The sequence below is a fragment of the Salvelinus sp. IW2-2015 genome, linkage group LG6.2 (genome assembly GCF_002910315.2).
Source record: "Salvelinus sp. IW2-2015 linkage group LG6.2, ASM291031v2, whole genome shotgun sequence".
NCBI lineage: Eukaryota > Metazoa > Chordata > Actinopteri > Salmoniformes > Salmonidae > Salvelinus > Salvelinus sp. IW2-2015.
The window spans coordinates 554,424-568,477 of record NC_036846.1 but is presented as its reverse complement, the minus strand read 5'-3'; the positions used below and the strand labels follow the sequence as shown (position 1 = coordinate 568,477).

General features: G+C 42.6%; 1 protein-coding gene across 1 annotated transcript in view; it reads left to right on the top strand.

Moving 5' to 3' along the window:
- The window catches only part of LOC111965479 (testican-1), a 101,992-nt gene that overhangs the window by 50,217 nt on the left and 37,721 nt on the right, over positions 1-14,054 (top strand). The window contains exons 5-6 of the mRNA XM_023989657.2: positions 473-601; positions 3,326-3,449. Coding sequence (XP_023845425.2) covers positions 473-601; positions 3,326-3,449 — 253 coding nt within the window. The remainder of the gene's footprint in view (positions 1-472; positions 602-3,325; positions 3,450-14,054) is intronic.

Here is a 14,054-nt window from a genome sequence, read left to right as displayed (position 1 = left end):
AGATCGACTCAGACTATTAGTTAATGATAAAAGAGTTCTAAACCTCTCTGCCAATAGCAGCTATTCAGTTTTCCCCTCCCCACGCAGACCACTCCCAGACAGTCCTAGCAAAATTCTTCCTTGAGAAATAGCTCTTTGCGAAGAAGCTATTTTTGTGTCTTTTTTTTTTAAACCATTTTCATTTAAAACAATCCCAGTAAGGTACATAGTTGTTACCCAGAAATGATTTGTTATTGTGAATAAAACAGCTGCATTGGACCTTTAACATCCACTGTCGTCATTGGAAACCCCTGCAATTTTGTTCCAACTTCCTGGGTCTCTTACCACAGTGCTCGCAGACATTTGGAATCGAGATACTGAGTCGAATAGAAATTAACAATCAAATCTGTTCGCTTATCTTTTAGTAATATGCTATTATATTGCATATCGCACGCTCTCACTGCCCCCCGCCCCCCCCCCCTCTTCTCTTTAGTGTGAAATACCGAAAAAAAGATTGACCCACAAACACTGGGCCAGAGCAGGGCCCATGGGAAGTGTGGGCCGTCCCTTCATCTATCCCAGCCCCGTGTGCGGCTCTGGACGCCACATCCTACTCCTCAAGGTGAGACGCACACCAACCCATACCCATCTTCTTCTTCTCTTCTCTCCCTTGTTCTCTCTTTTTAACTCTCTGTTGCTGCTCCATTTATAGTCATAGTATCTTACCAGCATAGTCATGGTCTTTTCCTGTGTTTATGTTTGTAGCATTAGCAGCCGGACGAGTTGGACAATCTTTGCACCATCTGTGAAGACGTATAACATACAGAAGGTCAAACGTCAGGTACTCAGCACAAATATTCATGAGAATGGGGACAAGGTACTCCACCCTTCATATCTCCATTACGTCAGCGTCCCTTACCCCTATCCCCCCTTCTTCTTCCTCCCCCCCCTTCTTCTTCTCCTCCCTTCCTTCTTTCTCTCTCCTCCCTCCCATCACACACACACACAACACACAAACACACACACACACACAACACATCACACCACACACACACCACACACACAACACACACACACACACACACACACTACAGAGAGAAGCTTGGGATAGTGGCGACCTCCGTAAATGCACCGCGTCAGCCGTTGATGGATGACGCAGAGGGTTTGAACTGTGTCTTGCGATCCATTTGTTCCAGGAGTCCTCGGCTATGTAGAAAGAACAAACCTCTTCTCTATTCCTCTCTTCTCCCTCTGGTCGCGTTTACTTCTTCCCTCTCTTTCGCTCCCCAATATCCCTCTTTCTCCCCAATCCCTCCACCTTCACCCTCTGTCACCTTTACTGAGATGAAGTAGGCATTTAGGGATGTTAAGCCGTTTTAATATGCTTAGCAATACCTACTTCTTTAAACCACAGAGCATCACAGTACATGCGCAGCACGCGGACGCACACATACACACACCCCCCCCCCCGCCCCCAACATCTATCTGGCCTGCTTACCACTGAGGATGCATCCTCCGCCAATAGATTCTGAGATCAAGTCAGTCCGATTCATGGGTCGTCGTTACACACCTGACACACCACACACACACACCAACCACACACACCACAACCAACCCCACACAAACACCATAAGCACACACAGCAGCACCACACAACACACACACAACACACACAACACACACACCCGCCCCCGACTCCCTTTGCCTCGCCCAGCTCCATTAGGTGAAGAGGGATTGCAGTCACTCTTCGACAGATCGAAGAGGAGGAAAGATGTGCAGTGTGTGCCCTCTCTCTCTCCTTTACCTTCCTCTCGCTTCAGTTCTGATATATGGTTCCTCATTGACTGCTTTAGAGTAGGTTGCCCTATGAGAGTACGATACAGCATGTATAACGGTTACGCGGCTATAAATTGCCTGGGTATAGGTGTTATGCTCTTTATAAAGTGTGAATATGATGTTATTTTGATAGTTGCGATGTACACACAACCACACAACATCTACACAACTCATCCACACACGAAAACCCACAACCAACACACATGACACACAGCACACACACATGACCCGCACTACACACACACTATCACACCACACACACACGACACACACATATCCCATTCATAGATATGCTGTTCATGTCTCGAGGAGAACTAGCTTCAGAGTTAAATCTTTATTGTCCTCTCCTAACTCTCTCCATTCTCATCCCTCTCTCCCTTTCCGTCTCTTTGCTCTGCATGCGTCCTTTTCTATAACCTCTGGGAGAGTAGTGCTTGTCAGGGTAAGTTCTCAGCCACCTCTTCTCATCTGTGGAAATCAATTACGTCGCTTTCTCTGTTCATCTTCTCTCCCTCTACTTTCTTGTCTCGCTTTATTTCCTATTCTCTTCTATTACTGTTACGATTAAGTGTATGACACGAAAATAGAGAAATAGTAGTATTCCTGCGTCTCCCTATGCTCATCCCTCCTCTTCCTTTTCCCCTTAATGTTCTCTTACTTCTCCCCTCTTACTTTTACTCCTCTAATGTTTCTGTTCTTTTCTGTCATTTGTACATCATTTAAACATTATCAAATGCATTACCAGAGGAGAGCGAGAGAGATATTCGCGAATGTTCTATACTGGAACAGACAGTGTTTGTACTAGCTGAAAATGCAGCTAAATTGAATTCTGGGAAATTTCATAGGCGTCCTCTCCTCCCTCTGGACAGTAATTCAATATGTAGTTAGAACGCGGTAGTGGAGAGTGGTACCTCTTGTCAACAAATTAGCATTAGGCGACATTGTAGTGCCGCTTCTAAGGAACTGTTAGAGGAGGTAGTATGGATTAAAATTGAAATGTGTGAAATGAATAGAGTGGTCAAGCGTGGAAGCTGAAGGAGAACGTGTTGGGTGGGTGGTTGGTGTGTGTGTTTGTGTGGTGTGTTATTGTGTGTGTGTGTGTGTGTGTGTGTGTGTGTGTGTGTGTGTGCGCGCGCATCTCTTGCAGACCCTCAGAGGGAAAATTGGATTTTATTTTGACAGAAAAAAAGTCTTTACAATCCATTTGAGAAGGTTCATTATTTCAGGGATATTGTTTTAGTGCATTTAAAGACCATTTCCATTTATTCATGACCTGATTACTGTACTCTGCTGTTGTATTGAGAAAATGGCTCTGCTCTAACACACAAGCCAGGAAAAGAAAGCCAATAGCATCTGTGTTGTGTGTAAAAGTGTGTTTACATAGCTTCTTAATGGCCACATCTGTTCACTTGAGCTGAATGTCCAACGTTACCTCAAGGGAGACTTGCCGACCTCATCTGCCTCTCCATGAAGAAAGACTCCACTACCCATGACTCTCTGTGTTTTGTAGTGTAAGCTGGAGTTCCAGGCGTGCACATCAGGGAAGAGCATCGGTCTGAAGTGTGAGGGACCGTGCCCATGTCTGCCTGGTCAGGAACTGGTCAAACCACACAGAGACAAGGCAGAGAAGACCGGTGAGTAACCTTTAACCCTAAACCCGTCAGTCTGTCAATGAGTCGGTCAGTATCAGTCAGTCAGTCGTTGTGTAGGTGGCTTTTTGAATTGGCAAAATAAAGAAGTGCTTCGGTTGCACACACAGGCACACGCACGCGCGCGCACGCACACACCAGTTAAAGTACACACGCCCTTTTGTCCCAGCGTAGCATCTTGATCTAGTGAAATAAGCGCTGGTATTATGACAGCACATGCTGCCTCTCTGGCCTTGTTTGGTTTAAAGATGCCTGTATCCATACATCACATTACTAACACACTGTAACTGTGCTATCAACGCTCGTACTCCACATCATTCACTCTCTTTAGTACGAGATTTGCAGCCATAGGCGGTGAAAATACAACTATTGATATCCTTGCTGACATTGTGAAACCAGTGTTGCGGCTGTACTTCAAGTACTCAACGCATGATGCATTCCAATACAGGTTAGGACTGAGTACAAGCGGCGGTATTGCGCATTGTGTGTGCATTTTGCATCGGCACTAATGGAATTTTAAACCTGCATAGATGAGCTCTACCCTTCTAGATGTGATATAATGGTATGTTTTAAATAAATCAATGCGACTAAAGCTATTAGGAGAAACACGGCCTGTCATTATGAAAAAGAAACCAAAATGTGTTCATTATGAATTGATTCATAAGCTGTCAGTGAGTTTCCTCGTGATCAAATACAGCCCTGACAAGATATTTTAATCAGAAAGTGGTGGTGGTGTGTGTGCCTGAGCATGGTTAATCTGAATGTATCACAGAGATGGTGACAATCAAGTTAATGCAGTCACATATATGCGGACACACGCACACACACACACACACACACGGATCCAAACGTTCACACCAGCATGGTGAGTGTAAACACACATCACTAAGACGCGATTGTACAACATGTGAGTGAAAACACACATTCGATAAGTACACCACACACACACCTACCATGCATATGCACAACACACCACGGAATTGTACAACAAGCAAAAAAGCTCCTTGTGGTTTTAGGAGTTCCATCTCTTTTTGGAGTGAGTGTGTGGTTAAGACAGTATAGCAGTATGGAAGGTGAGGAGGAGTGGTGTGTGGTTTAAGACAGTATAGCAGTACGGAGGGTGAAGGGAGTGAGTGTGTGTTAAGACAGTATAGCAGTATGGAGGGTGAGGGAGTGAGTGTGTGTGTGGTGTGTGTTAAGACAGTATAGCAGTATGGAGGGTGAGTGTGTGGTGTGTTGTGTGTGTGTGGTGTGTGTGTGTGTGTGTGTGGTGGTGTGTGGTGTGTGTTGTGTGTGTGTGTGTGTGTGTGTGTGTGTGTGTGTGTGTGTGGTGTGTGTGTGTGGTGTGTGTGTGTGTGTGTGTGTGTTAAGACAGTATATGCAGTATGGAGGGTGGAGTGAGTGTGGTGTGTGTTAAGAACAGTAATTAAGCAGTATGGAGGGTGAGGGAGTGTGTGTGTTACAGACAGTATAGGCAGTATGGAGGGTGAGGGAGTGAGCTGTGTGTTAAGCACAGTATAGCAGTATGGAGGGTGAGGGTGTGTGTTAAGACAGTATAGCAGTAAGGAGGGTGAGTGAGTGTGTGTGTGTTAAGACAGTTAGCAGTATGGAGGGTGAGGGAGTGTGTGCTTGTTAAGACAGTAATAGCAGTTATGGAGGGTGGGTGTGAGTGTGTGTTAAGACAGTATAGAGTATGGAGGTGTGAGGGAGTGTGATGTAGAACGTAGGTATGAGGTGGTTTGTTAAGACAGTATAGCAGTGATGGAGGGTGAGGAGGGTGAGTGTGTGTTAAGACAGTATAGGCAGTCTGGAGGGAGGGAGTGAGTGTGTCGCTTTAAGAGCAGTATGCAGTATTGGAGGTGAGAGGAAGTGACGTTGTGTGTAAGGACAGTATAGCAGTATGGAGGGTGAGGGAGTGTGTGTGTGTTAAGACAGTATAGCAGTATGGAGGGTGAGGGAGTGTGTGTGTGTTAAGACAGTATAGCAGTATGGAGGGTGAGGGAGTGAGTGTGTTTTAAGACCAAATAGCAGTATGGAGGGTGAGGGAGTGAGTGTGTGTTAAGACCGTATAGCAGTATGGAGGGTGAGGGAGAGAGTGTGTGTTAAGACCGTATAGCACAATCCTGGTGTAGGGACTAAGAGTGGTGGGCTTGGTATTACAGTGACACCAAGGCTGCTTCCCAAATGGCCGTATTCCCTGTGGGCCCTTGTCAAAATAAGTGCGCGATATATAGAGAATATACTGCCATTTGGGACAGAGACCAAGGAAACAGCCATGTCTGTCTGTAGTAACTTCGTGTGACATACTTATAACTGGAGGCCTTTCCATAGAATGAAGGGGGAGGAAAGGAGGGAGGTAAGGAGGGAGGGAGGGAGGAAAGAATATAAAGCAACAGCTCTCATTCCCTCCCTCACTGTAATCTCCTGCTTATGATTGAGAGCACACCCCCTTTCCATCTCTTTATGTGTACAGCTATACAAACAGGTAAACACCAACATAATAGCCAGAAAAGCTTCAATGCGCCTTGGCATAGATCCTACAAGTGTCTGGAACTCTATTGGAGGGATGCGACGCCATTCTTCTACGAGAAATTCCATAATTTGATGTTTTGTTGATGGTGGTGGAAAACGCTGTCTCAGGCTCCACTCCAGAATCTCCCATAAGTGTTCAATTGGGTTGAGATTTGGTGACTGAGACACACACCACCCTTTAAACCCCCTATGCTCCTTTGAGACCCCTCTTTCATAGTCACTGAGCTCTCTTCTTAGCCATTGTAGCCAAAATAATGGGCAACTGGGCATTTTTATACATGATCCTAAGTATGATTTAAGTATGATTTGTTTTTGTATAGCCATGTTTTGTAATGTATCCACACCCAGAGTGCATCATGTGCGTAATGATCATGTGGGGTGAAATGTATATATTTGGGGATGGGATCGCTCTGTTGGATCAAAACATTGTCAATGAAGGTGGTAAATTGGGAGAATAGAGCAAGATGGGCAGGGACTCTGCTGTCCTTGCTTCAGGGGGAAGCTTGTTCCACCATTGGGGTGCCAGGACAGAGAAGAGCTTTGACTCTTCCTTGTCCTGTAGGGGTGGGAGGGCCAAGAGACCAGAGGTGGCAGAACGGAGGACACGAGTTGGGCTGTAGGGTTTGAGCAGAGCCTGAAGGTAGGGAGGGCAGTTCCTCTTGCTGCTCTGTAGGTAAGTACCATGGTCTTGTAGTGGATGTGAGCTTCGACTGGAAGCCAGTACAGTGTGCGGAGGAGTAGGGTGACATGGGAGAACTTGGGAAGGTTGAACACCAGGCGGGCTGCGGCGTTCTGGATAAGTTGCAGGGGTTTGATGGCACAAGCGGGGAGCCCAACTGGCAGCGAATTGCAGTAGTCCAGATGGGAGATTAGGACCTGCGCCTCTTCCTGTGTGAGGATTTTGTAGAGCATGAACCTACAGGAGCGAGTCACTGCTTTGATGTTTGCAGAGAACGATAGGGTGTAGTCCAGGGTCACGTCAAGGTTCTTTCCACTCTGGGATGGGGACACCATGGAGTTGTCAACCGTGATTGAGAGGTCTTGGAGCGAGCAGGCCTTACACGGGAAGAAGAGCAGCTCCATCTTGTCTAGTTTGAGCTTGAGGTGGTGGGTCGACATCCACGCTGAGATATCTGCCAAGGACGTGGAAATGCATGTCAACACCTGGGTGTCAGAAGTGGGGAAGGAGAAAAGTAGTTGAGGGTCATCCGCAAAGCAATGATAGGAGAGACCATGTGAGGATATGACAGAGCTGAGTGAACTGGTTATATAGAGAAGTGGAGAAGGCCTAGAACCGAGCCCTGCGGGACACCAGTAGTGAGAGCACGTGGTCAGACACAGATACTATCAACGTCACCTGGTGGGAGCGGCCTGCCAGTTAGGATGCAATCCAAGCGCGTGCGGAGCCTGAGACGCCCGGCCCTGAGAGGTTGGAGAGAAGGATCTGATGGGTCACGGCGTCGAAGACAGAGGATAGATCTAGGAGAGTGAGAATAAAGGAGAGCGAGTCAGCTTTGGTAGTGAGAAGAGTTCCGTGAAACAGCAGAGCAGTCTCGGTTGAGTGACTCATCTCGAAGCCTGACTGGTTAGTCAAGAAGTTCATTCTGAGAGAGATAACAAGAGAGTTGGTCAGAGACAGCACACTCAAGTGTTTTGGAAAGAAAAGAAAGAAGCTATACCGTTCAATAGCTTTTTGACGTCAGAGGAGTCGAGTGTTGGTTTCTTGAGGAGGGGAGCGACTGTGATCATTTTGAAGCAGCCAGTGGTACGGGGTGAGTTGATGAGGGAAGTGAGGAATAGGAGAAGGTCTCCAGAGATGGTCTGGAGAAGGGAAAAGCGGATGGGGTCGAGCGGTCAGGTTGTCGGGCAGCAGGACATCACTAGTTGCAGGATTTCATCTGGAGAGAGAAGGGAGAAAGAGGTCAAGACAGGCTAGTTATAGTGGTTCTTCCTTTAAAAGCTGCATCATACTGCAGCACACCTTGCGGGCTGCCGAAGAATTCTAATGCACGTTATTTAAGTGTCAGCCATTGTTGCCATTAATGCTAGTTAGTGCTAGTTTGACCACCAGAGGGCATATTTGAGAAGCATTTGACAGTTTTTAACATTGGCTGTACATAGTATATGGAATTGATTTTAAGAAATGTAGCTTAATTAATGTGATTAATATGATGTTGTTTCTATTCCAAGAAAAAACAAAAAACGAAAGCCTCAGGGTTTCCGTCAGGAAAATATGGTTCTGTACAACATGACCGGCCGGGAGTAGGCTACTAAGAGCAAAATAATCCTAACATTTCCACACCCTAATTGTAGGGGGACCAATACCCAAACGGAGATTCAGTGAAAATAAAAATCTTGTTGATTTATCAAGACCAGTCGCGGGTAGGCTATTGCTTCAAATTCTATTAAAACAATTGGATGACTTTGGGTGTTCCAGTAAGCAACAATTTGTTGCCTTCATTAGCCTACTTTATTCTGAAAAATTCATACGTAACTCTGCCAAGCCAACAACCAAAAATGAACTGGTGAAGGCCATCAAGACGTTTTGGCTTGAGAAATTGACGATACAACAATGCAACAAATACATTGATCATCTCAGCAAGGTTTTACCCATGGTCGTGGAGCTGGGGGGGAAGTAGAACTAAAATGTAGTTGAAATAAACATCTGCATTTTGAGTATTCTTTATTATTTTATTTATTTATTATATTTTATTAAGGATATGCCCCTTTTTTTCAATTTTCTCCTAAAATGACATACCCAAGTCTAACTGCCTGTAGCTCAGGCCGTGAAGCAAGGATAGGCATATTCTTGGTACCATTTGAAGGAAAACACTTTGAACTTTGTGGAAATGTGAAAGGAATGTATGAGAATATAACAGAATAGATCTGGTAAAAGATAATACAAAGAAAAAAAAAACGTTCTTTTGTATTTGTTTTGTACTATCATCTTTGAAATGCAAGAGAAAGGCCATAATGTATTATTCCAGCCCAGGTGCAATTTAGATGTTGTCCACTAGATGGCAGCAGTGTATGTGCAACGTTTTAGACTGATCCAATGAACCATTGCATTTCTGTTTTATTTATTTTTACCAAGACTGCCCAAATGTTCCTAATATGTTTATTAATAATTTTTCATGTTCAAAATTATGCACTCTCCTCAAACAATAGCATGGTATTCTTTCACTGTAATAGTGACTGTAAATTGGACAGTGCAGTTAGATTAACAAAAAGGTAAGCTTTCTGCCAATATCAGATATGTCTATGTCCTTGGAAATGTTCTTGTTATTTACAACCTCATGCTAATCGCATTAGCCTACATTAGCTCAACCGTCCCGTGGAAGACACACCGATCCCGAAGAAGGTTAAATACTCAAAAGTTTGACATTTCTAACTCAAAACCTCATGCAACCGCTGAATGTCAGATAAAGCATTCAGTATACTGTACAGTATCTGTTCATCAACATCTTTATGCTTCCGTTAAGCATCGAATACATTACAAATTGGGGGGATTTTCACACATACAGTAGCCGGGCTATTAAGAGTCTATTGTCCTGCTAATAGTCCATCATGGGTGGATGGATGGCTTCTTTTGTATTCCAATGTATTGAATGAATGTATTATTTACAGTCATTTACCATTCTCATTCTCAGAGTGGAAACATTGTTTGCTGAGTTCACAATCTCATTTTCAAGTCCTTGTTTAAAAAATAACGATATTTTGGAGATTATTCCGTTTTCAAATAACCGAAAGTAAGCGGTTGTAATCTGAATAAAGGGAGAAAGGCCATTCTTGAACATGGGGTGAGACAATAGGCCCTTTTAATTTTGTCTGGCTTGCCATTCCAAATAAAATGTAATATTTTTTGCTCATATAATTTAAACAGGTCGCTAGGTGTAGGCAAAACCATAAGCAAATAGGAAACTGATATGACTAAAGAGTTAATCGGGGTGATTTTTCCAGAAATAGACAGGTATTTTCATCAAGGACCCGTTGTTTGCAGAGACCACAAACAGGATGTCACTAGCGTCGTCTTGAAAATGACCGGACCAAGGTGCAGCGCAGTGAGCGTACATTTTTCTTTATTTTTTTAAATGTCGCCAACAAAACAATAAACAACAAAAACGAACGTGAAGCTCCGTAAGGCTATACATGCATTAAACGAAGACAACATCCCACAACTAAGGTGGCAAAACAGGCTGCCTAAGTATGATTCCCAATCAGTGACAACGATAGACAGCTGCCTCTGATTGGGAACCACACTCGGCCAAAAACAAAGAAATATAGAACATAGAATGCCCACCCAAATCACAGCCTGACCTAACAAAATCGAGAAATAAAAAGGCTCTCTGCGGTCAGGGCGTGACACAGGAGGTGGAGTTCCAGAGCTCACAGGTGTGCCTGACATGGATTGTGACTCCATCTCGTTCCTTGCCCTCTTCAACGCGTCATTCTCCGCCTGATTCTCCGCCAATGCCGCCTGACTCTCCGCCAATGACGTGACTCTCCGCCAATAATTACATTTAGGGGATTGGAGGATTCTAAATTAATATCTAAGGTTTATTTTTCGTTAGGGCAAATCTGGTATGTGAGAATATCTAAGGGGATTTTATATAATTATAATGCAGGGTTAATAATAATAATAATAATAATAATCGCTTTGTAAATAAGGATGCATTATGAAAGGAAAATGACATGTGCAAGAGACAGTGGTAATATTTTTCCTTTTAGAGACTGTAATACATGGCATCCAGGTCAGAATAACCAATAATATACTCAAAGCACTAACCCTGACTCACGTTTTTTAGGTGTTCATAGGTCAAGATCTATATATTCCTGGTGTTTATTTTAACAAACATTGCTTGTTTTAGTTAAACGCTCTTCACAGACCGTGCTTATTTGAGACCAGAACTAGCGATCAGTTGTAGAGTCGTGACTTTTTATAATCACTTTAATTTTCAGTCCATTAAAGTTTGGTCATGTCACTTGACTGCTACTGTACCTTTTAAATCTCCCTTTCCAATTCCTTTCCTTTGAGTTTGGGATTTACAAATGTGCGCTTTTCATGTCATTTTTTTGTTAAGGCAAATCTGCTCTGTGAGAATATCTAAGGGCCTTTTATAGAATGATAATGCAGGGTTAATAATCATAATAATAATAATCGTTGGATAACAGATCGGAACTCATTAAGAGGTGGCTTCTATCTTCAATACGCTTTATTATCCAAATGTTTAAAGTGCGTGTGGGCGACGGAAATGGTGCAGTTTGAGGTCATTCAAAACATTTCTTTATTAAAGACGATCAGAAAGATTGTTGGTACTTATTTATTTTGGTCCGAAGCCATGAATGAGTGACTCACTCAGCTTTATGTACAGTAGCTGCCGAGGCTATATGACTGCGCCATCAACTTGATTATTTAGCAGACATTACTTGCTGCTTCTTTCAGTCAACACATATCGACAGTTGAAGTCAGAAGTTTACATACACTTAGGGTGGAGTCATTAAAACTCGTTTTTCAACCACTCCACACATTTCTTGTTAACAAACTATCGTTTTGGCAAGTCGGTTAGGACATCTACTTTGTGCATGACACAAGTAATTTTTCCAACAATTGTTTACAGACAGATTATTTAACTTATAATTCACTGTATCACAATTCCAGTGGGTCAGAAGTTTACATACACTAAGTTGACTGTGCCTTTAAACAGCTTGGAAAATTCCAGAAAATGATGTCATGACTTTAGAAGCTTCTGTTAGGCTAATTGACATAATTTGAGTCAATTGGAGGTATACCTGTGGATGTATTTCACGGCCTACCTTCAAACTCAGTGCCTCTTTGCTTGACATCATAGGAAAATCAAAAGAAATCAGCCAAGACCTCAAAAAAAATTTGTAGACCTCCACAAGTCTGGTTCATGAACGCCTGAAGGTACCACGTTCATCTGTACAAACAATAGTACGCAGTATAAACACCATGGGACCACGCAGCCTTCATACCTCTCAGGAACGAGACACGTTCTGTCTCCTAGAGATGAACGTACTTTGGTGCGAGAAGTGCAAATCACAGAACAACAGCAAAGGACCTTGTGAAGATGCTGGAGGAAACAGGTACAAAAGTATCTATATCCACAGTAAAACGAGTCCTATATCGACATAACCTGAAAGGCTGCTCAGCATGGAAGAAGCCACTGCTCCAAAACCGCCATAAAAAACCCAGACTACGGTTTGCAACTGCACATGGGGACAAAGATCATACTTTTTGGAGAAATGTCCTCTGGTCTGATGAAACATAAATAGAACTGTTTGGCCATAATGACCAGGGACTGGTGCACTTCACAAAATAGATGGCATCATGAGGTAGGAAAATTATGTGGATGTATTGAAGCAACATCTCAAGACATCAGTCAGGAAGTTAAAGCTTGGTCGCAAATGGGTCTTCCAAATGGACAATGACCCATTGCATACTTCCAAAGTTGTGGCAAAATGTCTTAAGGACAACAAAGTTAAAGTATTGGAGTGGCCATCACAAAGCCCTGACCTCAATCCTATAGAAAATTTGTGAGCAGAACTGAAAAAGCGTGTGCGAGCAAGGAGGCCTACAAACCTGACTCAGTTACACCATCTCTGCCATCTCTGCCAGGAATAGGCCAAAATTCACCCAACTTATTGTGGGGAGCTTGTGGAAGGCTAACCGAAACGTTTGACCCAAGTTAAACAATTTAAAGGCAATGCTACCAAATACTAATTGAGTGTATGTAAACTTCTGACCCACTGGGAATGTGATGAAAGAAATAAAAGCTGAAATAAATCATTCTCTCTACTATTATTCTGACATTTCTAATTCTTAAAATAAAGTGGGGATCCTAACTGACCTATGACAGGGAATTGTTACTAGGATTAAATGTTAGGAATTGTGAAAAACTGTGTTTAAATGTATTTGGCTAACTTCTGACTTCAACTGTACTTTAAGAATATCATGGAATATAATTGAACATTTTAGTTTCTTGCTTGACATTTTGAGTGATAGAAAGTGACTTTAGCAGTGGATACAGAGGAGGAGAAGGTAGACAGGAGGGAGTGAAAGGATGATCGGTCATCCATTTTCGCTCAGCTAGCTTCATACAGTGGTTCCTCCTTTAAAAGTTGTGTCATACTGCAGCACACCTTGCGAGCTGCTGCAGCATTCTATGGCACGTTATTTAATTGTCAGCCATTTTTTTACGTTAATGTAAGTTAGTGGTAGTTTGACCACCTGAGGGCAACTTTGAGAAGCATTTGATAGTCTCCCATATTGGCATTACTAGAGAATAAATAAAAAAAATTGTGATAACATAGTACATGGGATTGAGTTTAAAAAATTTGGCTTAATTAATTTTATTAATATTATGGTGTTTCTATTCCGAGATAAATGAAACCCTTAGGGTTTCTGTTAGGATGGAATGGAAAATATTGCACTATACAATGTGAGGTCGGGAGTAGGTTACAGCATAAGAGGATTCTAAATGAATATCTAAGAGGCATAACACTTCCACCTCCTAATTGTAGTGTAACCAATACTCATTTCGCCTATGGTAGGCCTACAGTATATCTAAAAATATTCTCCACCAATAATTACATTTAGAGGATTGAAGGATTCTAAATTAATAAGGGGCATTTTCCGTTAGGATCTGTGAGAATATCTAAGGGGCTTTTATATAATTATAAATTAATTAATACAAATATTAATAATAATCGCTTTGTTTAAAAAGTAACGATATTTTGGAGATTTCGTTTTGACAAAAACGACAGTGAGTGATTGTAATTTGAATGAATGCCAAAATGGTATTTATGAAGGCCAAAATATAGCCCTGCTAATAGCCATAATGACGCTGTACAACGTGAACATGTGTGTTTGAAAGCGTATTATCCAGTAAGCAACAATTTGTTTGCCTTCATTAGACAACTTTTTCCAATATTTCTGTAATTCAGTGATATTTATTCCCATAGCAGTTCGTTATGGATCCATAACTAAATCATCATCTGTATTTTGAAAGAGTATTTTTATCAGTATTTCATTAACGA